Genomic DNA, 25,621 nt, shown 5'->3' with positions numbered 1-25,621 from the left:
ATGAGGACGTCGGGAGATGACGTGGAAACCGGCCACTAAGGGAAACAGTGAGCGCTGTTACCTTCAAATAGGTTTTGGTTTTGCTAGGTTGTTGTGGACAGCGATGTTGGATAGGCGTAAGCATCTGCCTCTGATTCCGAAGGTTGCAAGTTTGAATCCAGCAATATAAAGTTTTTTTCTGATACTTTTGTTTAAAGCCTATCCCAAAACGTAGCCCTTACCTTAACAATTCGGAGTTAATGCCAAAACCTAACCTTAAACACCTCAACATTTTTTTAAACAACTTCAAAATTGAATTCTGACACGAGACAGTGAGAGCTGGTTGTGCTATCGGCCTGCGACATCTTAAAGTTACAAACTCTTAACAAATTCAGAGAGGGGACATATTCAGCTGTCTATTCGTAGTGAGGAAGAAGACACTTGATGATCATACAATGCTGGGATGGCAGGCTGGTTAATTGTACGCTTCCTTTAGAAAAGCTGCATCTGACAAAAGATGTGAGTCGCAGGGCTAGCCCAGAACAATAGGCTCACTATCATCCTGCCATAGGAAGGAGGACAAGCTATTGTAAAAGGCTGTAATTAACGTCAGTGGTACCAACAGCTAGTGTATTCATATTCAAATCCACTGCTCAGTGCTTTTCACTACCTTTTCTGAAGAGTAAAGGCCACTGCTTGCTTAGACACGTGTGCATGTACACACACACACATACATACAAGTGTACACAAATATGCATGCACTTTTGCGCATGCGTGCTCTCTCACACACACACTCACACACGTAAGCATGCAGACACACACCTACAGGTATACACAAACATGAATGCGCATATGCACACACATACACACACACGCACACCCATGCAAGCACGCATGCACACACACTTCACTTACATTTCTATGGATCTTATCCTCCAGATCCTGGTTGATCCTCTGCAGTGCTGAGTAGCTGCTTTGTATTCTACCAGGAGACACACAATGACACCGGCTTACCAACTCACACTCTTAATAATTGAACACTTTCTGCACTCATTGGGTTAATGATGTCTCTGCTATGTATCCGTCATGATAATGTACCACAGTGTTAGTTTTAAGGCTTTACCCTTAAGAGGTATTCAAAGACTTATTGTGAATGTGACTATAATATGGGGCATATTTCCCGAGAGATGAACGCACAAATCAATGCAATGAGATCCATGAGGGTGTGGTTTTGCAGCTTGGCACACCTGCGTAGTTTGTCTGTGAACTTGTCGAGTTCCTCCTGGGCGCGGCGTAGCTCTGTCTCCAGGTACTGTCGGGTGGAGTCAAACTCGCTCTCTAGCAGCTCCAGCTTGTGGGTGGTGTAGGACAGACGCTTCCGCAGGTCCTCCTTCTGCTCCTGCAAAGAGCTGTGAGGGACACAAACACACACCAGGCATCAGACATAGTTGATGTAGCATATTACAAGGGTATACTTCATGTTATATTATATGCATATACTGTATATTTTATGACACGTGGAGTATAAATAAGATATAATGGGAGTCGTGTGTGATGATTCATGAACAACATGTATCATACAGTGGTGATGTATAAATGAGGAGGAAGCTCATTAAAATCGGAAAAAATATATACAGTATTTTGTGTAAAGGAGACATATGAATAATACATATGAGACTCCACGTTATGATTCTATATGCAGCTAAGGTACAGTACATGAAAGTTTGGATGTCTTTGGCTTCCCAATAGCATTCAGCTCTAATACCTAATAATCTACAACCTTGCTGCAAAGCACAGAACACCGCCGTCATCAGCCAGAGTGGTTACAGTGGCTTCCAGGATCACGTTCGACTAAGGTGTCGTCCCAATTGGGACCCTATTCCCTATGTAGTGCACTACTTCTGGCCAGAGGGCTCTGATCAAAGTAGTTCGTTCTCTGGAATGGAATGTTGGTGTTCTGTATATTTGACTGTGATATGTGGTTGTCTCACCTAGCTATCTTAAGATGAATGCACTAACTGCATAACTCTTGTCTGGATAAGAGCATCTGCTAAATGACGAAAATGTCCTAGGTCAATTTTTTACATTCATATCTCATATTACTGTGTTGATTCATTTTTTTTGGTAAAAAAAAAACAATATATATTGATGTCACAAATGTTTGCACTGTTTTTTTAATTGAAGTTGTAGTTATTTACCATATATAGCATTTTGCAAAAAAACATGACTATTTGTGTCTCTGAAATGAAACCAGTGATAGATTTCAAACAAATGCAGTGAAGTCCGACATTTTTGACACCCTTAATAAAGATGAGCAATAATGACTGTATAAAATAAATCATTCAAATATTGAACAATATTGTATGCTCAAAGAATTGGGGGAAATGTATTATTTTATACTAATACAATTGCTCAGAGAAAGATACATGAATGGTAAATAATGTATTGTGTATGATCATACCCCCAAGACACACTAACCTCCCATGTTATTGGTAATGGAGAGAGGTTAGCATGTCAGGGGGGTATGATCTTTGACCCTCTGTAACTTTCTAGCTCATCATTATTCATAGTTCATTCAGGGTTATCAGTAATCATGGTTACATCCACATGAATGTAGAAGTGTTTAGAAACATATTATATTCTTATTCATAATAAAAGTGACTCCAAAATGACACAATACAGAATTGACCTTTCATTTCTTATTGGGCATAAAATAATTTGAAACACAACCAAAACGAACTGCAAATGCATCCAACAAGTTTGAGGAGTCACAAGCTTGATCTAGTGATTGCGTGCTAGGAACATGGGACCAAATCCTACACTTTTGACTACTTTGTTTCTAAAAATCTCTACGGATGTCAATAATTTTGACCCGTCACTTTTTGAGATAAAAATAATCTCTTTCTCTGAGCAATTGTAGTAGTATAAAATATTAGAATTTCCCATTTTTTTGGAGCATACAATATAGCTCAGCATTTTAATTATTTATTTTATACAGTCATTATTTATCAAAGGTGTCAATAATTTCAGACCCCACTGTGCATGTTTGTTATTGAACAACCCCATGCCATGATTAGATAGTGAAAAATCACACCAATCTCTTTCATAAGATCTTTATACAATAAAAGCTAAATTACCAACATTTCTGACAATGAATATATTGCGTTTTTGGAATTCAGCTTTCCAACATGGTTCTATGAACTGTAATCTATCCCAGGAATATATGTGGACGGCTCAGATTCATGGACTAGTGATCTCCAATCTGTAATTCACTGAGACAGCACCCTGTGGACTATTTATAGAGCCTCGGCACTACCTGGGATTCAATGTTATAAAGGGTAAGTGTGAGAGGTAAAAGGAAACGTATCCCTCCCCCTTTTGATGGATCTGAGTGTCCATGGCAGGCTAATGGGTCTGTATTGATGGACAGATGGAGGAAGGATGGTAATGACTATCTGTCGGGAGATCACAGATAACGGAGAGTGAGAGAGAAAGCGAGAGTGAGAGAGATAGAGAGAGAAAGAGAGAGAGAGAGCAAGCGGTGAGAGATGTGGTCACCCCGCTCTCATCCCTCTATCTACTTAACAAGATCATAGAAGGAGGGAGAGGTTGCGGGTTCAGACCAAGATAATGTAAGAGGATGAAAATGAAGATGTTTCCTTTCAACAGTGAAGTCCCTAAATTAAAGGGTGATACAATTTTCATTTAAACGTTTTTTTTGTTTTTTTAAATCGTGGAGACGTCAGTATCTTGAATTAAAATGAATAAAGTGACTGTGTAAATGACATAAATTCACACGACCAATGCAAACACATATACAAAAAAAAACGCTCCAATCTACATTCCAAACACACAGACACACACACTACTACAGCACACACACACAAAACGCAACCACCAAAGCCAGACGATACACATGCAAAAATAGATCTATAGCTTCAAATTCCCATTAAGGCAAGCAGAGCGTGCACTTAACACATGAGAGAAAACTAAGCTATTGGTTCGGAAATGAAAACAAAAGTCACTGGACTGATAATACCATTATTCACTCCTAATTGCCTAAAGTGTTGAATGTTAATCATTTCCAGACAATGCTCCGGACACCATTGCACTTGCTCCAAGTCTCACACCTAATGGTTTCTGACTAAATGGAATAACAATACCCTAATATTTGAATAGCATCCCATTCTCAAGTCAATGGTTACTCCAATGTGTTTTTGCAGTGTTTGAATGCTTTTCATGCCACAACAACCCCCCCCCCCCCCCCTTGCAAAACGATACATGGCACAACACAGGTTTTTGTTACGTGACAAGAGCATGAGCTTATAACGCCAATCACACATTAGTGACCTCTGGAAATGGCCGCTACTGAGTCACACGGCAATGAGTGCTGTCATTTCAATGGCAGTCGGCGATGAGAGAACGATGAGGCGGGATAATGACTCTGTTTTTGAGGAAGAACACTTGAGTTGTTCAACACCACTTCACAAAGATGGGGGGGGGGGGTGGGGGTGGAAGGACCCCGGTGGGCGGATGGAGGGATGGAGGGAGGGATGTTCTGCAGCATTCTCTCTTACCTCTTTTTCTGATGTTTACTGCCATTTCGGGAAACTTTTAGGGCCGTTTTTCCGACATATATCTTTTTCATGGTTTGTCTGCTGTGTTCGCTCCCTCTCATGTGCTTTTTTGTTTTCGAATCGTCGGAGGGAGTGGGGCCTATTTTTCTCGCCGGAGGGGGGTCAGTTAAGTTTGCCCTGTTGAGTGAGTTGTCTGAGTGAGTTTTCTACCTCTGTTGTTCCTGTCAACAGAGCAAAGAGACAGTTCAGCAGCCATTAAAAACCACAACAGTGATTAGACCAAATCATCCAAACAAATTCATTCCTCAAGTGTACGTGCAGTGCATACTGGGAGAAACGGACACATCTTCACTTCTTCACTCTCTAGCGTTAAAGCTACTATGACAGGGGTAATGGACTTGCTCCGGCAGGGCCCACTTCTGTAAATATTTCTGCTCCCGTCTCGAATGGGTCCACAGCACAGGTGCAGCTGTCATCAGGCAGACAAATTGTGCGGGTGATGAGAGGAGACAGACTTCGGCTTGATCAAAGCACCTCCGGGTTTAGAATAAGATGGACTCTCAAGCCGTGAACACAGCGAAGCTCAAACACAGCCAACGTGATGGAGGGCAAGAGTGGGCCTTATAAATGTCACACTAAGGCTGGCAGATAGATGCATACACATACACGCACGTGTGTACATACAAACATACACACAGATGCACGAACACACACAGATACTGTCATTGAGAGATCATTTGTTATGCCCCTTGAGTTGAGGTGAGTCAGGGAGACTTGTATTCCTCCAGATGGTGACAACTCACCCTCACGACTGGGGCCTCAACTCCAGCTGCTCCCCTCTGAGTCATCACACACAATGTGTGTGTGTGGGTGTGTGGGTGTACGCGCGCGCATGTCTCTGTGTGTGTTTGCGTGTGTACATACATTTGTCTGCATGTGTCTTTGTGTGTGTGCATTTCTTAACGTGTGTGTGTGTTTCCTAGTGTGTGTATCACACCAAGACTCCCACTAAATCTAAGCCTCCCTGAGAGAGAAATTAACATTGTTTTCTAGCTGGGAGGTAACGCACAACTTTCACTGACACACGCACACATTTCTCTTGGTGTCAAACTCCCTCACTAAGTCTCCTCTGAATGCCCTTTCTGACCCAATCCTCTCATATCAGAGAAAACATACACTGTTCTTGATTCAGATGGAGCTGCAGCTGCCTCCCACTCATGTGCCATGCTGACATTTCAGAGAAGGGCTGAAAATGAAGGTATTGAGACGAGCGAGAGGAGGAGGGGTGATGAGGGGATGAGGTGGGAGGGAAGAGAGAGCAGGGGCTGCAGGGGAGGAGAGGGCCTGCTTTTCAGATCTGCCATCCTGCAGTAAAGAGGAAGATGGAGAGAGAAAGAAAGAGGGAGACGGAGGGGAGAGAGAGAGAGAGAAAGAGAGAGAGGTGATGAGAGAGCGAATAAATGAGAAAGACAGAGAAAAAGAGAGAAAGAACGAAAGGGAACGATGAAAAGAGAACCAAGCATGGCTCCCATCACTCCGTCTCTCCCTGCACTCGTCTACCCCGGTAGACCGATTAGCTGGCAGGAAAGCCCTGATCACAGGCCCAGACTCAGCATTAAAGCGGAAGCCCTGAGTAGCTGCCTGGCTGACTCATGTGGCTTGCCTTTAGACAGCCAGAATATCTGCCCTAACCACACAGCCACGGCTCTACTCTATGTCACAGCCAGACCACCATGGAGCCAAAGCTCTATCCGGTCCCGCAGGAGGTAGACAATCTGCAGGATCTGCCATGAGGGGTTTCCTTAACACATGACTTGACCAGTTAAAGCAGGGCTCCAGGACCTATAACCAAGGGCCAAGACTCTTTACTGCCCACATATCCAAAAATGTGGGCACAATCAGAATGTAGACAAGATCAGGACAAAGGACGCATTTAAGAACCAGGTAAAAATGGGGCTGTAGTTTCCATTTCCAAGCCACCACATCCTACTATTTCCTTACCAACAGCATTGGGCTAATTACTGGGAGAAGGGATTTCATCCACTGTTGCTGGCAATTAGCTAGGAGAAGGGGCTATAATCAAGCCACAGATCCTGGGAGGAATTTGAGATCAGCGGAATGTCAAAAAACTGATGGAATCAATGTTGTAAAAACGACACAAGCAAAAAAACGACACGAGCAAGTGTGCTTACACACCCAAAATGGAAAACAACACACGGACACACACACAGAGAAAACCACACACACACACAACGGACGGAAAACAACACACAAACACATGCTGTTCCGAAATCAAAACAGCCTCTGCCCTCAGGTATATAAAACATGTTATGGTGCCAAGCAACCCTACAGGGAATTCTCCATTCTCCTGGAATTTGATTTGTTTTCCCAAAGTTACACTTAAACTGAGATGTAGAACTTTTCTGGCAGAGTAACACTGAGTCACAGATTGTAAAAACAGGTCATTCTTTCAAAAGGAGGACGTGTTCTGGTTGACTTTGTCACACATTATGAAAGCCCAAAATTATATAATTTATTTAAGAGGCAACGTATCGTGGAAAATATTCAATACGTGGACAGATTGAGTTTATAGAACTGGTTAAAGTCATGCAAAATACAACATACTCACACAGAGAGACCTGCACAACACATTGTTTGTGACTGTGGCTGAAACGGACAGGGAGTGATTAGGCACGTTGCTCGGAGGCCTGTGTGTTTATGTGTGTGTGCGTGCGTGCGAGCGTGCGTGCGTGTGTGCGTGCGCTTGCGCGTGTGTGTACTGTCTGTTCACGTGTCCATACACAGGATACTGTAGGCCCCAAAAGAAAAGACAGCTTAGGAAAAAGAGGAAGCCCCCATAACAAGTCATCATCCTAACTCAGGAACAAAGGATGTTAGTTTCATTTAACCTAGTCCAGCACAAAACAGCTATTTCAATGGAAATTCTCCATGGAGCATGATTTCTAATCCAAGACTAGGCTTAATCTGAGTTTGGGAAACCAGGCCGTTGTTTGAATAACAATGCAAAGAAAACAAAAACGAGAGGATCAACATCTCCTCCGCAACCTACGTGTAGGCTTACATTATTAGTGAGTCTACCCTTTCCTCAGGTACACCAGCACCCCACAGTTTTCACCCATGTTGACCACCCGTTTAGGGTGGAGGGGAGACAGAGAAAGAGAGACGGCGCGAGAGAGAGAAAGAGAGAGGGAGCGGGGAAGAGTAATGATGGTATTGAGACACAGTAATGCCCAGCAGAGGATCCGTCAATATCTCACATATTATGAGTGAGAGAGAACGAGATAACGAGAAGATTGAGAGAGAGAGAGAAAGAGAGAGAGAGAGAGAGAGAGAGAGAGAGAGAGAGAGAGAGAGAGAGGACCAACCGGTGACAGGTCTGTCTTCTAACGCACTGAGGCATGTTTGAGAAGCTCATTAGCGAATAGCCATCTAGCCCAGTCCAGTCCGTGAGACAGACTCTACCCAACTCACCAGTTCTGCATTCAACACTGCATAGCTCCTCACTCCTACAAACCATGACAGGGCCATAGGTCCATCTCTCGATAAAATGTACATCTACTACGTCCGGCAGAGGCCAAAATACATACAGGAAATTAGAGACAGAATGAGGACACACAGTGGAGAGATTTCAACACATTTCATCATTTTTTGGGCTGGGAGACTGGGGTCATTGGCACGGTAGCACTGAGTGAGGCACTCTGGGGGTTGGAGTCAAATCTGTCTGTAAATCTACTTTTTTTTACCCTTTGCCCTGCTACTCTGTCTCTCAAACAGAGATTTGTGAGATGATAGGAAAAAACGGTATGTTATGGAATGAAGGTTACCGTAACAGTTCTGTTCAGGTTGATGTTTATTGTTATGAGTCTTGTCTTGGAGGCATAACTGATTGATTTCCCATTAGATAGGCCAGCTGTAAAGAAAACATTTGCCATGTATGGAAAACATTTGCCATGTACCTTAATGTAAGGTTAGGGCTAGGTATTAGGGTTAGCAGTGTTATTAAGGTTAGGGATAGGTTCAAAATCAGATTTTAGAACTTTGTGGCTGTACCAGCGAGTGACCAGTCTGTAGAGCTGCCTCCAGAACAACATTAAGGATGAAAACTAAACTGTGATTTCTGTAGGTTTATTTTAATCCTGCCCACATGCCCACACCTGGCAGCACCCAAGTAATCATCAATTCGGAGCGCAGCTGCACGAGACCTGATCGTAATGCCAATGCTCAATTTGGTTTGACATTCGATATCTCTATGGGGGTAGTTAGGGACAATCAGTAAATTACACAATGTACATGGGACAATATTTTAAAATTCCAATCACTTAAAAACCTCAAACACAGGGCCGTAACTACAAGGAGATTGCAGAAATGTATATATTTTCTACACACTAAAGGAAATCAACTATTTACTTAAGAATTATATTTATTTTAAGTAAATGGGAATGCCTAGTCAGTTGTACAACAGAATGCATTCAACTGAATTGCATCTTGCACATTTAACCCAACCCCTATGAATCAGAGAGGTGCAGGCTGCCATAATCAACATTCACATCTTCAGCACCTGGGGAACAGTGGGTTAACTGCCTTGCTCAGGGTCAGAACACCATATTTTTACCTTGTCAGCTCGGGGATTCGATCCAGCAACCTTTCGGTTACTAAATACTAACCACTAGGCTACCTGGTTAGTCAGGTTGGAAGGGTGGGCATATAACCCAAATGTCTAGCAATTCGTAACATATCATATGTTTTTGCAAATTCGTAACATATTGTACGAATTGTAATTCGTAACATATCATACAAAGTGGATGATAGACTTCCACTACTTAATACATATCAGACCAAACGTGACATACCGTACTAATTGGAGTGTTCCGGATTTACTTTTACTATGTTACGTTTACCCCAGTGTGCAGGTTGTTTTGGCAGCACATCCACCCCTCTCTCAAATGGCTAACTCCGCCCTCTCGTGGCTCAGGCTGAGGGCCTGAGACATGAACTGAACTACCCCAGCTCGGAGTAGGCTCAAGTAGGTAACTAGAGATGCTGCTGACAGTGTGTGTGTGAGATGCTGGACAAAAGGCCATTTTAAGATGATGGACAAAAGGCCATTTTGAAACCGTCCTGAGACTCCTGCCATGTGTACAGACATCCCCAAACAAACAGAAACACAACTGTCTAAGAATGGGCGCACAAGTGGGAAATCGTCGTTTATAGATACAGTCAGGTGACTAGCTACTGGCAGAGACTTCTATTGCAGTAACGTTGAAGGACTCTGGCTAGTATTACTTAGCCAGCTACTTGTATGTGGAGGTGTATTTTACAACTGTTTAATCAATTCAATCAATCAATCAATCAATCAATATAACATTGAAGTAAGAAGCTAATGTTAAACTATATGCAGTCATTGCGTTAGACAGAGCCTACCTCAGCAGGAGGGAAAAAAATAAGCTACTAAATTCTCATAATACATTTTGAATTCCAGAGAGTAGGCTACTGGTGAGACAGTGGTGAGGCTGAGGCAGGGTGCAATGCATGCAAGAGGAAGCAGAGGAGACAAAGAGATAGGAAAGAGAGAGAGAGAGACAGCCAGAAAGAGAGCGAAAGAGAGCAAGAAAGCAAAATTTGTCTTGTCACCAAAAGCACTCACAAACTTTTACAGATGCAGAATCGAGAGCATCCTGTCGGGCTGTATCACCGCCTGGTATGGCAACTGCTCCGCCCACAACCGTAAGGGTCTCCAGAGGGTAGTGAGGTCTGCACAACGCATCACCGGGGGCAAACTACCTGCCCTCCAGGACACCTACACCACCCGATGTCACAGGAAGGCGATAAAGATCATCATGGACAACAACCACCCGAGCCACTGCCTGTTCACCCCGCTATCATCCAGAAGGCGAGGTCAGTACAGGTGCATCAAAGCAGGGACCGAGAGACTGAAAAACAGCTTCTATCTCAAGGCCATCAGACTGTTAAACAGCCACCACTAACATTGAGTGGCTGCTGCCAACATACTGACTCAACTCCAGCCACTTTAATAATGGAAAATGGATGTAAAAAAATGTATCACTAGCCACTTTAAACAACGCCACTTTATATAATGTTTACATACCCTACATTACTCATCTCAAATGTATATACTGTACACCCTACCATCTACTGCATCTTGCCATCAAGATGTAATGTATCACGAGCCACTTTAAACAATGCCACTTAATATAATGTTTACATACCCTACATTACTCATCTCAAATGTATATACTGTACTCTATACCATCTACTGCATCTTGCCATCTTTATGTAATACATGTATCACTAGCCACTTTAAACAATTCCACTTAATATAATGTTTACATACCCTACATTACTCATCTCAAATGTATATACTGTACTCTATACCATCTACTGCATCTTGCCTATGCCGTTCTGTACCATCACTCATTCATATATCTTTAGGTACATATTCTTTATCCCTTTACACTTGTGTGTATAAGGTAGTTGTTGTGGAATTGTTAAGTTAGATTACTCGTTGATTATTACTGCATTGTCGGAACTAGAAGCACAAGCATTTCGCTACACTCTCATTAACATCTGCTAATCATGTGTATGTGACAAATCTTTTTCGAGATGGTCACTAACAGTTACCACAACCACAAAGTCCTAGTTATGGCTAAACCACACCTATTTTTTTTTTTACAATTCCTCTTTTTGATATCGTATTTTAAACCTAATCTTAACCACGCTGTAAGCCTTTTTCCTAACCCTAACTAATTGACCAAAAAAAGCACATAATTGTTTTCATGAATTTTTTCGATAATACAGCCAATGTTGACTTTGTGGCTGTGGTAACTAGTGACAACCGGTACCCTGAGAAAATCTGTATTATTCTTATCAAACAAGTTAGGAAGTGAAAAAAATAAGATGTGATTCAATATGAACATCTCCACATGGTCTATCTTCCCTATAGGTCTACATGAACATGTAAAGATAGAGGATAAAGAAGAGGGGATAAGGCCACAATCTCTGCTCCTGATTATGAATTGTCTCTTTATGTCAATCGTGTGTTGTGAAGCCAAAGACGAGAATAGAGAATAACTTTATCTTCCAATGTAATGTAGATTTGGCACTTGTGATGTTGTACTGTATAATTAAAATGGCCAAACAGTTAGCGGCTAACACCGGTCACAGAGGTGACGATAATCAATACTGTTGGGCTGTTGGTGAAACAGTCCATCAAATGAATTTACCCTCCCTGGTGTTTTGAAAAGCAATTTAACCTCGTAAACCTTTAAAAACTTTACACAGTGTATTATAGCCTAGGTATGTAGAACTACGTGTTGCAGCCAGTCAACCAAAACACAAGAGAAGACTCTAGCTGATCTGATGGAAATGTAATGATGTTGCATTAAAAACGATATAATTGAGGGAGGAACAATAACATTTTACGGAGGTAATCAAATTTACCAGGACTAATTGAATAACATGAGAGGGGTATGAGAGGTTTATAAGGACTGTTCGTAGGACAAGAATACTTTTAGCTAGGTATCACTATTTAATCAATTCATTAAATGTATTTTTCACAAAAGTGCTTTACAGATACAGAGCCAGAACCCCAAAGAGCAAGCAGTGGTTGGGAAAAACTCCCTAGGAGGCAGGAACCTAGGAAGAAACCTAGAGAGGAACCAGGCTATATAGCTCTTGTTCTCCCTCTGAATGACAGTGCACTGAAAAAAAAAAGATTTGTGGCTTCGCTGAAACCACAAGAGACTTCCCAGAAACCACAAGAGACTTCCCAGAACAATATTAGAATATCAGAGTGCTAAAACACCACAGACACATCCTAGTTCACTCAACAAACCTTTAAGCACCTTATTAGCAAGCCTTTTAGCCAAGCCTTTTCTCTCGCTTTCAGAGGAGGACAGTAGGATGTGTCTGTTTTGCATTGTTTAAACACAATATACGCCACTTCTTATTTGACAGGTTCACTGTATTGAACAATAAGCCAGAAAAACAATCGGTGGTATAACTGTACCAGTGTAAATGCATATAAGTGAAGCCACATGCTCTAATGAGGCATTCTAAGAGTATCCTTAGCAAATCATGAACTGTATTATCATTGCAAATGCTACACAAGCTCTAAGCTACACCGATGTGAAGCAAACTGAAACTGCGCAAACGTACAGTACCAATACATCACACACAGACAGACCATGCCAACCCCAGATCCCAAATCAAAGACGTTCCCTCCGTTGAAGAAGCAGTACCTTCCGCTGGTGCTCACACAGAGCCTCATTGTGAATCGCTGGTGCTGGTGATGATGACACAGAAACCTGGCTGCCTGCTGCCTTCTGCCTTCGCTCCTCGCTGTATGTGTGAGGGGAGCAGTGCGGAGGGTGTGTGTGTGTGTGTGTGTGTGTGTGTGTGTGTGTGTGTGTGTGTGTGTGTGTGAGAGTGTGTGTGGGTGTGTATATTTGTGTGTGTGTGTGTGTGTGTATATATTTGTGTGTGTGTGTGTATATGTGTGTGTGTGTGTGTGTGTGTGTATTCTAGGGCTTCTGGTGATAGCCCTGCTGTGTGATCCAGAGCTGGTTACTCAACTCCGATAAGCGTGGAGAAACCCCCAGTTACGGAGGAGAGGAGAAGTGGAGAGAGGGTGGAGAGAGGGAGGAGAAAGAGAGGGATAATAGAGGGATATAGAGAGAGTGAGAGAGAGAGAGAGAGAGAGAGAGAGAGAGAGAGAGAGAGAGGGGGATAGAGAAAGGAGAGAGAGAGCGAGGGAGGGAATATAAAGTGATAGAGACAAAATGAGAGAGATGAGAGAAAAAGAGTCAAAGCTAGAAAGAAAGAGGGAGAGAGAGAGAGAGGGAGAGGGAGATGGATCTGAGGGGGCTGCTTCGTGCTTCGCAGGCAGGCAGGGATAGAGGTAGGCAGGGAAGAACAGAGAAAGAGAGCGTCATTTTACCTTACGGTGTTCATCTGCTCATCAGGAACCTACAAGGAAATCACAGGAGATTAGATGAACGGACGAGTCCATTGGCCCCGTACACTACTGCCAAAAGCATTGCTAGTCGCAGTTGAGTAGCAACACACTCAATCACACACACATTTCATTTCACACTCGCACTCTCCGTTTCCATCTCTGCTCTCTCGCCCTCACTCACTCCCGCTCTCTCTCTTTGTTTTCTAAATTCTCTCTCTCCTTTCCTCTCTCTCTCTACTTCTCGCTATCGCTCATACAGAGAGCACGTCAGGCTATATCTGCATTTAGCAAAGGTGTGAAGAGAACAATCCTGTCATATTAAGAGGGGGAGAGAGAGAGAGAGAGAGAGAGAGAGAGAGAGAGAGAGAGAGAGAGAGAGAGAGAACAAGAGACTGCAGATACATAGCAACCCCCCCCCCCCCCCCAATAGATGCTGGCAGTGACTCAATATCTATAATGAGCTGAAGGGAAAAGAAAGAGAGCAAACAAAGATATAAAGAAAGAGAGGGGAGAGAGAGAGAGGAAAGAGGGAGAGAGAGAGGTGGAGGGAAACAGGTGGCCCCATCTGTTGAATTTCACATGTTATGTCACCAGGCGGTGGAGAGGAATGAAACTCTCATCTCCACTGCAAATTGGTTGGATTCTCTAGTTTGGATTCTCCCCCCCCCCCCCCCCCCCCCCACTCTCTCTTTCTCTTTTTATTTCTCTCTATCCCATCTCCATCTGCCCCTCTCTCTCTATCCCCCCTCTTTCCCTCTTTCTCTCCCTCCCCCTCTCTCTCTTTCCATATATATCTCTCCTCTTTCCCTCTCCCCCTGTCTCGCTCTCTCTCTCCCTCTCTCAATCTCTCTCTCTTTCTCTCTCTCTCTCTCACCCCTTGTACATTATGTATCAGGTGAGATCATGCTATACAAGGAATTTTCATCTCCATTCAGATTTAGAGTTCAGTGCTAACCAAGTGGCAGGGACATTCAGCAATATTTTACTGAGCTATCTCATGAATAATAGTAGAACTTCATTGTCTATTGTTTTCAATGAGGAAAAAATATAGTTTAATATACCACGTAATAAAAACTATTTATTGAAATATACTGAACTAGACAGTTCACACAATAACATTTATAATGTAGTTATATATGTATCTAATCCGAATAGAGTGGGAGGCCCCGGTGCACAACTGAGCAAGAGGACAAGTACATTAGACTGTCTAGTTTGAGAAACAGACACCTCACAAGTCCTCAACTGGCAGCTTCATTAAATAGTACCCACAAAACACCAGTCCCAATATCAACAGTAAAGACATGACTCCGGGATGCTGGCCTCCTAGACAGAGTTGCAAAGAAAAAGCCATATCTCAGACTGACTAATAAAAAGAAAAGATTAAGAGGGGCAAAAAAACACAGACACTGGACAGAGGAACTCCAGCATCCCGGATTTGCCTCTTCACCGTTGATGTTGAGACTGGTGTTTTGCCAGTACTATTTAATGAAACTGGACAGTCTAATGTACTTGTCCTCTTGCTCAGTTGCGCACCGGGGCCTCCCACTCCTCTTTCGATTCTGGTTAGGGCCAGTTTGCACTGTTCTGTGAAGGAAATATTCTTCATTTTTTCAGAACAAGAATAGACTGACGAGTTTTAAAAAAAGTTATTTGTTTCTGGCCATTTTGAGCCTGTAATTGAACCCACAAATGCTGATTCTCCAGATACTTAACTAGTCTAAAGAAGGCCCGTTTTATTGCTTCTTTAATCGGAACAACAGTTTTCAGCTGTGTTAACATAATTGCAAAAGGGTTTTCTAATGATCAGTTAGCCTTTTAAATTGATAAACTTGGATTAGCTACCACAACTTGCCATTGGAACACAGGAGTGATGGCATCCATTCACTTATGTAGATATTCCATGAAAAATCTGTTGTTTCCAACTACAGTAGTCATTTACAACATTAACAATGTCTACACTGTATTTCTGATCAATTTGATGTGATTTTAATGGACAAAAAAATTAGCTTTTCTTTCAAAAACAAGGACATTTCTAAGTGACGCCAAACTTTTGAACGGTAGTGTATTTATAGACACAGTACCAGTCAAAAGTTTGGACACACCTACTAATTCAAAGGTTTTTCTTTCTTTTTACTATTTTCTACGTTGTAGAATAATAGCAAAGACATCAAAACTATGAAATGACACATATGGAATCATGTAGTAACCAAAGAGGTGGTAAACAAATGAAAATATATTTTATATTTGAGATTCTTCAAAGTAGCCACCCTTTGCCTTTGCATTCTCACAACCAGCTTCATGAGGTAGTCACCTGGAATGCAATTCAATTAACAGGCGTGCCTTATTAAAAGTTAATTTGTGGAATTTCTTTCTTTCTTAATGCGTTTGAGCCAATCAGTTGTGTTGTGACAGGGGTGGTATACAGAATATAGCCCTATTTGGTAAAATAAAGTCCATATTATGGCAAGAACAGCTCAAATCAGCAAAGAGAAATGACGGTCCATCATTACTTTAAGACATGAAGGTCAGTCAATCTGAAAAAATGGCAAGAACTTGAAAGTTTCTTCAAGTGCAGTCGCAAAAACCATCAAGCGCTATGATGAAACTAGCTCTCATGAGGACTGCCACAGGAAAGGATGACCCAGAGTTACCTCTGCTGCAGGGGATAAGTTTGTTTGCGTTACCAGCCTCAGAAATTGCAGCCCAAATAATTGCTTCACAGAGTTCAATGAACAAACACATCTCAACATCAACTCAACAGAGGAGACTGATGGGAATCAGGCTTTCATGGCCGAATTGCTACAAAGAACCCATTACCAAAGAACACCAATAAGAAGAAGATCCTTTCTTCTGCCAAGAAACACAAGCAATGGACATAAGACCAGTGGAAATCTATCCTTTCGTCTGATGAGTCTAAATTTGAGATTTTTGGTTCCAATTGACGTGTCTTGGTGAGACGCAGAGAAGGTGAACAAATGATCTTCGCATTTGTGGTTCCCACCGTGAAGCACGAAGGAGGAGTTGTGATGGTGTGGGGGTGCTTTGCAGGTGACATTGTCTGTGATTTATTTTGAATTCAAGGCACACTTAACCAGCATGGCTACAGTGGCTTGTGAAAATATTCACTCCCCTTGGAATTTTTTCTATTTTGCTGCCTTACAACCTGAAATTAAAATAGATTTTTGGGGGGTTTGTATCATTTTATTTACACAACATGCCTACCACTTTGAAGATGCAAAATATATTTGTTTGTGAAACAAACAAGAAATAAGACAAAAAACCAGAAAACTTGAGCGTGCATAACTATTCACCCCCCCTCCTCCCCCAAAGTAAACACTTTGTAGAACTAACTACCTTTTGCAGCAATTACAGCTGCAAGACTCTTGGGGTATGTCTCTATAAACTTGGCACATCTAGCCACTGGGATTTTGCCTATTCCTCAAGTCCAAACTGCTCCAGCTCCTTCAAGCTGGATTGGTTCCGCTGGTGTACAGTTATCTTTAAGTCATACCGCAGATTCAGATTGAGGTCTGGGCTTTGACAAGGCCATTCCAAGACATTGAAATGTTTCCCCTTAAACCACCCAAGTGTTGCCTTAGCATATTGCTTAGGGTCATTGTCCTGCTGGAAAGTGAGCCTCCGTCCCAGTCTCAAATCTCTGGAAGACTGAAACAGGTTTCCCTCAAGAATTTCCCTGTATTTAGCTCCATCCATCATTCTTCACAATTCTGACCAGTTTCCCAGTCCCTGCAGATAAAAAAAAAACATGGTGGTGTTCTCGGGGTGATGGGAGATGTAGGATTTGCACCAGACATAGCATTTCCCTTGATGGCCAAAAAACTCAATTTTATTCTCAGCTGACCAGAGTATCTTCTTCCATATGTTTGGGGAGTCTCCCAAATGCCTTTTGGCGGACACTAAACATGTTTGTTTATTGTTTTCTTTAAGCAATTACTTTTTTCTGGACACTCTTCCGTAAAGCCTAGCTCTGAGTGTACGGCTTAAAGTGGTCCTAAGGACAGATACTCCTATTTCCACTGTGGAGCTTTGCAGCTCCTTCAGGGCTATCTTTGGTTTCTTTGTTTTGGTGGGCGTCCATCTCTTCGCAGGTTTGTTGTGGTGCATTTTTTAATAAAGGATTTAATGGTGCTCCGTGGGATGTTCAACGTTTCTGATATTTTTTTATAACCCAACCCTGATCTGTACTTCTCCACAACTTTGTCCCTGATCTGTTTGGAGCGCTCCTTGGTCTTCATGGTGCCGCTTGCTTGGTGGTGTTGCAGACTCTGGGGCCTTTCAGAACAGGTGTATATATACTGAGATCATGTGACAGATCATGTGACACTTATATTGCACACGGGTGGACTTAATTTAACTAATTATGTGACTTCTGAAGGTACAGTGCCTTGCGAAAGTATTCGGCCCCCTTGAACTTTGCAACCTTTTGCCACATTTCAGGCTTCAAACATAAAGATATAAAACTGTATTTTTTTGTGAAGAATCAACAACAAGTGGGACACAATCATGAAGTGGAACGACATTTATTGGATATTTCAAACTTTTTTAACAAATCAAAAACTGAAAAATTGGGCGTGCAAAATTATTCAGCCCCTTTACTTTCAGTGCAGCAAACTCTCTCCAGAAGTTCAGTGAGGATCTCTGAATGATCCAATGTTGACCTAAATGACTAATGATGATAAATACAATCCACCTGTGTGTAATCAAGTCTCCGTATAAATGCACCTGCACTGTGATAGTCTCAGAGGTCCGTTAAAAGCGCAGAGAGCATCATGAAGAACAAGGAACACACCAGGCAGGTCCGAGATACTGTTGTGAAGAAGTTTAAAGCCGGATTTGGATACAAAAAGATTTCCCAAGCTTTAAACATCCCAAGGAGCACTGTGCAAGCGATAATATTGAAATGGAAGGAGTATCAGACCACTGCAAATCTACCAAGACCTGACCGTCCCTCTAAACTTTCAGTTCATACAAGGAGAAGACTGATCAGAGATGCAGCCAAGAGGCCCATAATCACTCTGGATGAACTGCAGAGATCTACAGCTGAGGTGGGAGACTCTGTCCATAGGACAACAATCAGTCGTATATTGCACAAATCTGGCCTTTATGGAAGAGTGGCAAGAAGAAAGCCATTTCTTAAAGATATCCATAAAAAGTGTTGTTTAAAGTTTGCCACAAGCCACCTGGGAGACACACCAAACTCGTGGAAGAAGGTGCTCTGGTCAGATGAAACCAAAATTGAACTTTTTGGCAACAATGCAAAATGTTATGTTTGGCGTAAAAGCAACACAGCTGAACACACCATCCCCACTGTCAAACATGGTGGTGGTAGCATCATGGTTTGGGCCTGCTTTTCTTCAGCAGGGACAGGGAAGATGGTTAAAATTGATGGGAAGATGGATGGAGCCAAATACAGGACCATTCTGGAAGAAAACCTGATGGAGTCTGCAAAAGACCTGAGACTGGGACGGAGATTTGTCTTCCAACAAGACAATGATCCAAAACATAAAGCAAAATCTACAATGGAATGGTTCAAAAATAAACATATCCAGGTGTTAGAATGGCCAAGTCAAAGTCCAGACCTGAATCCAATCGAGAATCTGTGGAAAGAACTGAAAACTGCTGTTCACAAATGCTCTCCATCCAACCTCACTGAGCTCGAGCTGTTTTGCAAGGAGGAATGGGAAAAAATGTCAGTCTCTCGATGTGCAAAACTGATAGAGACATACCCCAAGCGACTTACAGCTGCAATCGCAGCAAAAGGTGGCGCTACAAAGTATTAACTTAAGGGGGCTGAATAATTTTGCACGCCCCATTTTTCAGTTTCTGATTGTTAAAAACGTTTGAAATATCCAATAAATGTCGTTCCACTTCATGATTGTGTCCCACTTGTTGTTGATTCTTCACAAAAAAATACAGTTTTTTTCTTTATGTTTGAAGCCTGAAATGTGGCAAAAGGTCGCAAAGTTCAACGGGGCCGAATACTTTCGCAAGGCACTGTAATTGGTTGCACCAGATCTTATTTAGGGGCTTCATAGCAAAGGAGGTGAATACATATGCACGCACCACTTTTCTGTTTTTTATTTTTTTCATCAATTTGGACTATTATGTGTATGTCCATTACATGAAATCCAAATAAAAATAATTTAAATTACAGGTTGTAATGCCACAAAATAGGAAAAACTTCAAGGGGGATGAATATTTTTGCAAGGCACTGTAGCATAGCATTCTGCAGCAATACACCATCCCATCTGGTTTGGTCTTAGACTATTATTTGTTTTTCAACAGGACAATGACCCAACACACCTCCAGGCTGTGTAAGGGCTATTTGACCAAGAAGGAGAGTGATGGAGTGCTGCATCAGATGACCTAGCCTTCAATGAGTTGAACCACAGAGTGAAGGAAAAACAGCCAACAAGTGCTCAGCATATGTGGGAACTCCTTTAATTAAGACAGTTGCAAAATATTTCCAGATGAAGCTGGTTGAGAGAATGCCAAGAGCATGCAAAGCTGTCATCAAGGCAAAGGGTGACTACTTTGAAGAATCTCAAATATAACATATATATTTGATTTGTTTAACAATTGTTTGTTTACTTCATGATTCCATATTTGTTATTTCATAGTTTTGATGACTTCACTATTTCATAACTCTCCAGAATCATCACAGATACGACAGCTATTATTCTACAATGTTGAAAATAGTAAAAATAAAGAAAAAACATTGAATGACTAGGTGTGTCGAAACTTTTGACTGGTACTGTGTGTACTATCTTTTTAATTACTGTAATAAAATGACAAACACATTTATTGTGTTGTGCAGTCATAAAAAGTAGTGATAATGTAAAAAAACACATAGTTGAGGAATTCAGTGGTTATTTCACAGGAAGTGTGATGAGAGCAGAAGGCCATGTGCATGTCAGGATGGGACTGTGACGGATGTGACAGCACTGATCTCAACCAGCACCGTGTATTGTACAAGGGCTCCTGTGAAATACTACTGAGAGAGAAATAAACTTCACAGCTACGCACACACACACACACACACAAACAAGCTCACATACACACTTGTCTCTCAGCCCCCTCACCGCCCACCTTTTTTCAAGCAGTTGCTAAGGTGACGGCCAAGACTGAAATTTAATCAGACAGTAAATTGAGCAATGTTATTTTCTCTTTCATTATTGACTGTCTGTGATACCTATGGTGAGATGATGTGTCAGACATATTTAGGCTTTTGAAAACCTTGAAAGTAAATGTCATATGATCTTTACTGCATAAAGGCAGAATGAGACATTGAATATTTCCCTTGTTGCCAATGAAACCCATATTAAAATTTAAACAATTCTGATTTACAATGCACCTAGCAACAGCAGCAATATCTGTTGTAATCTCTCGTGGACAGATGCAAGTAACATAAAAAAAAAGTAGCAGCATCTGTCAAAAGACTGTGGGATGCAACAACTAACAAAGAACTTTGTTCCATTATGGTGATTTTTCTTCACTGATTATTAGGACAAATCACAATTTCTCAGGTGCATGCAACTTTCACATTTTGGAAGGGGAGGGGACATTCGGCTCACAGGGAGAATCTTAATCGCACACTGCTCTCCTCTTTCTCAAAGCACATTGGATGAGACAGGCAGAGGTCCCGCCTCTCTGAACTTCTGCTCCAAAGGGGTTTAAGAAGGAGGCATGGAGAGAGGACACGAGGAGTATGCAGTTGAGATTCTCCCGTATACTTGCCCGAATCTGGCAGAGACTTGCAGTTTAAAAATGGGTGCAGAGACTTGCAGTTTAAAAATGGGTGGAGACTTCGCTGGTCTCTTTAGTATGATCTTTAACCCGTCTCTCCACAGAACCTAATCAAGTATCTGGCGCAATTACGCAAGATTTTCATTCTGGTGTCCAACTCGATAACTGTTGGATAACATATATCAATATTTTGATGTCATATTCTTTATTCACAAATAATGTCATACTGATGTTTTATTATACAATATAACACTTGGGAGTTGCATAGATGTCAGAAATCAGACGGACAGAATGGTGGAGAACTCTGTTTGGCTACACAACTCATCGCTCATACACCCTACAGCAGGGGTCGGCAATAGGCCAAAACCGGCTCACAAGTGTGTGTGTGGGGGGGGGGGATTGTCGTTTTTGGTCAAGAAAGATATGTTTAATTTAGGAAATCTCTTCCTAAGTATTCCCACAAATTAAGCGACATGTGGATCTTGTCTCATTGTAATCAAGGTATGAAATGTTTGTGATTTTCCAGTATAATCTCTCGGCTAGTCGCCTACCCCTGCCCTACAGAGTAACAAACAGTACAGAGAAAATCCATTATTGTCAACTTGCTGATATTGAATAGTCTCTGGACAGGGAAAGCATGAGCGGAAGCTGCAAATTGCATGACATTCCATATTGATTTAGTGATTGGCAAGCTTTTTTTGGTTGACTTGGTATAATGGCTATAGAGAGATGTGCATAAATTCTAGTGTTCTAGGTCTATTTTTATGATAATAGCTATGCCTCGATTTAGGGTCAAAGTAGCTTTGAGGAGGCCACCATTTGTTGTTGTTGGAGTATATATCTGCCTGTTTACGTTAGTTCTATGTTTAAATGAGTTATACCTGCACGTACGCATTTCATTGCATTTTGTACACCATTTACAGTACATCATGTGTATGTGACGAATAAACAAACGTGATTTTGAACTTGAGAGGAATTTACAAACCCATCCCTTCCTAGACTAGGCTACATGCTGAGATAAGTAATAATAATAGCCATTTATCTGAAGCTTTTATCTAAACAGTCATATGGGTGCATACATTTCCATATGTATGGTCCCAGCAGGAATCTTACCCACAATCCTTTGTCCCGTATGGCTCAGTTGGTAGACCACGGGGGCGAGTATGAAAATGTATGCACTGACTAAGACAGGAGCGTCTGCAAAATGTCTAAAATGATCATGTAAATCCTGGACCTCGCAAGCACTATGCTCTACCAACTGAATCACTACTGATAGATGCCATACATCTGGAAAATGTGTGATTGACAAGATTGTAATACGGTTGACTAGTTTGTGAGAGGAATCTGGTTTGTGCTATCTATAATGAAAGGCACATGCAAATACAGTGTAATGTGATTGGTTCTTAGCCGTCTATAGTTAACATGGCAAAAGCTTCTAGGTCTAGGATAAGACACAAACAGTCATGGTCCATTATCTACTATGGTTTGTAGCGATGAATAGAATTTGAGTTCATGAATAACTTCTCATTTCACATTGCAGTTAATCAGTCATATACAAGCATGTACAGTCCATTCATTAAATACAGCAGATGAATCACGTGAGATATACACATTTTGTCATTTTTCCCGACCCAAGTAAACTGTAAAATAAGTTGCCATTTTGTTAACTTTTGTCAGTATACACATAAGTTTGCAGGTGCCTGTAATTTGAAATACTATACTTTGTCTGTTTTAGTCATTATTTAGTTGAAGATAATCTGAAATGATTGTGCATCAGTCTTTTTGAAAATGTGTTTATTGGCTTTTGGTAATGGCACAAAAGATTCTACGCACTATTGCGCAATCACAGTAATGTATTGACCATGCTCAGAAGAAAAACATGATGGGTATATAAAAAAAGTCACACCACACCAGTGTAAGATTAAGAAACATAACGATTTGTCACTCACCATGCTGATCCCTCTGGGTAGAGAGAAGGATCGGTAGGGGTATCTCATCACTAGTCCCTCAACCCACAAAACTGGACTTGGACTCCTTATTCTTCCCAAAGTTTTCTGCCGCAATTCTGGAGGAGCCGCTGTTCCTACCATACCCATTTTCCTCTCCCTCTCCAGAGTTGACAATGTGTTCTCCTTCTTGATCTTAATGTCCTTCAGCTCATCCTCCCTCCGGACACGGTCAATGTCTGTCTCCAGGTAAGCTTTCCCCACAGGCTTTTCTATGGGACCCTGCTCCTCCTCCATCCTGCCCCGCTGCAGTGCCACTGAGCAGGGCAGACTGCTCCTCCACCGGTACTCCACTTGGATCACGTCGTCTTCCGACCCTGTGGTGGTGCTGGGGCAGGTTCTGGGGCTGAGGGAGCTGGATCTCTGGGGAGGAGGGGGAGGCTGTAGTTTCTGGAAGGCCTCCAGGCTGCCTGGGACGAGCACTCTGCCACCGACGTCGTCCAGGAAGTTTGAGAACTTGAGTTTGGCTTCAATCTTTTTCTCCAGCCAACAATAACGTGTTGATCGTTTTGCCGCTGTTGCTGCTGCTGCTGGTGGCTGTTGTGGTGTCCTGGCTACTGGAGGTCAGGCTCTGCACGGACCCAGCCCTCCTCCCCCTCCCTCTCCCTTTCCCCCACCAGGCTCCCCCTCCCCATGCTGCCTGTTCTGCCCCCTCATGCATCTCCACGAGGCTACATGGCCTCCCTGGACTCCATGGGGACGAGCTCTGCTGTGAGGCCCTCTGGCTAAGCTGGAGCTGTTGAGTCTGGCCTGGAAGGCCTCCTGGCTGTGCTTCCTGATGGAGCTGCGGAGCAGGCTGACCTCCCCGGAGCTCCAGTTGTCTAGGCTGGCGTAGGCCTCACTGCTGCTGATGATTCTGCTAGGGCTGGGGCTGGATGTCAGGCTGCATTGGAAAGACCTGCTGGAAGTGGGGGCTGAAACATCAGATTCCTCCAACCAAAAATGCATGAATCCAGGGCAGGAGCCAGAGGTGGTGGAGCCTGGGGATAGCTTGCCCAGCCCCCTGAGAGAACAGGGATGCTGGTGAGGCTATCCCTGCCAGTCAGGTTGACCTGTCTGGTTCGTTAACACCCCAGGACAAACGAGTGGCCCCCTACCATGCCAATCTGTTCCAGGACCACCCTAACTCAGATATTAAACTAGGTGCCACATTGCCCGTTCATGCCAATCTTACAAAATGATCACTGTAGCCTAAATGTGTGGTCCACATACTATAACCCCCCCCCCCCCCCCCCCCCGTAACAACCAGGCTAAACTGAGAGCTGTGTTAGTTACTACCCCGAAATCCACCCTATAAAAAGGCTGAAACTAGCATAACAAGAAAACTGCAAAAATACAGTTTCCTCTAATTATATCCCACAAAAGCAGGAAGCCAAGCAACCTTGGAATATCTACGTTTAATATGTTCATAGGAAGTATCAAGCAGTTCAACAGGCCCTGCTCTGAGAGCACAGCCAAAGTCCTTAATTAGACCATCTATAGATAGCATTGGAGCCAATGAGACTTTTTATGCCTTTTCCAGGTCAGTGGCTCCAACAGAGCATTGGTCACAGATAGAAACACATGGCAATTGATGGGGAGAGAGAGAATAATGGGACGCAATGTGAGAGAGGGAGACACTAATGGATAATAATCAAGTAAACAGTCACTTGTATGGCATACAACTACAGGCTACCGTGGCCTATATTTTCGCAGTACAAAAAGCACAGATCTGTGCAAACAATACTGTAAACCTTATTATAATCTGGCAGCTTGATTTAATTTTAAACTTTCTTCTACAAGGGGAATTATGAGGGCTTTATGAGGAGGCGCTGACGCTGTCGTACATATCGAGCCAGAGCATCCCAAACATGCTCAATGGGTGACATGTTTGGTGAGTATGTAGGCAATGGAAGAACTAGGACATTTTCAGCCTTATAATACTGAAGCATGGTGTGATGGCGGCGGATGGATGGCACGACAACGGGCCTCAAAATCACGTAGCGGTAACAGTGCATTCAAATTGCCATCGATAAAACGCAATTGTTTCCATTGTCCGTAGCTTACGCCTGCCCATACCATAACTCCTCCGCCACCATAGGCACTCTGTTCACAACGTTGACGTCAGCAAACCGCTCATCCACACATCTGCCATCTGCCCGTTACAGTTGAAACCAAGATTCATCCGTGAAGAGCACACTTCTCCAGGGTGCCAGTGGCCATTGAGCATTTGCCCACTGAAGTCGGTTACTACGCCGAACTGCAGTCAGGTCAAGACCCTGGTTAGGACGACGAGCATGCAGAAGGGCTTCCCTGAG

At 42.6% G+C, this 25,621-nt stretch overlaps 1 protein-coding gene across 5 annotated transcripts in view; it reads right to left on the bottom strand.

Moving 5' to 3' along the window:
• Positions 1-23,866, bottom strand: part of si:dkey-174m14.3 (uncharacterized protein LOC563117 homolog) — a 46,311-nt gene extending 22,445 nt beyond the window's left edge. Inside the window, exons 1-4 of one of the 5 annotated variants that reach the window (XM_036985276.1) lie at positions 23,268-23,866; positions 13,534-13,562; positions 1,227-1,388; positions 895-961 (exon numbers count right to left, since the gene is read on the bottom strand). In XM_036985276.1, coding sequence (XP_036841171.1) covers positions 895-961; positions 1,227-1,388; positions 13,534-13,562; positions 23,268-23,561 — 552 coding nt within the window. In that variant the 5' untranslated portion in view covers positions 23,562-23,866. Of the gene's footprint in view, positions 1-894; positions 962-1,226; positions 1,389-4,556; positions 4,778-8,048; positions 9,037-12,835; positions 13,262-13,533; positions 13,750-23,267 lie in introns of those variants that run through there. The other 4 variants (XM_036985277.1, XM_021612298.2, XM_021612302.2 and 1 more) reach the window with 4 other exon arrangements.
• Positions 23,867-25,621: the final 1,755 nt, after the last annotated feature.

This window comes from Oncorhynchus mykiss, chromosome 8, assembly GCF_013265735.2.
Source record: "Oncorhynchus mykiss isolate Arlee chromosome 8, USDA_OmykA_1.1, whole genome shotgun sequence".
NCBI lineage: Eukaryota > Metazoa > Chordata > Actinopteri > Salmoniformes > Salmonidae > Oncorhynchus > Oncorhynchus mykiss.
The sequence above is the reverse complement of the archived record's forward strand: the minus strand, read 5'-3'. Positions and strand labels throughout refer to the sequence as shown.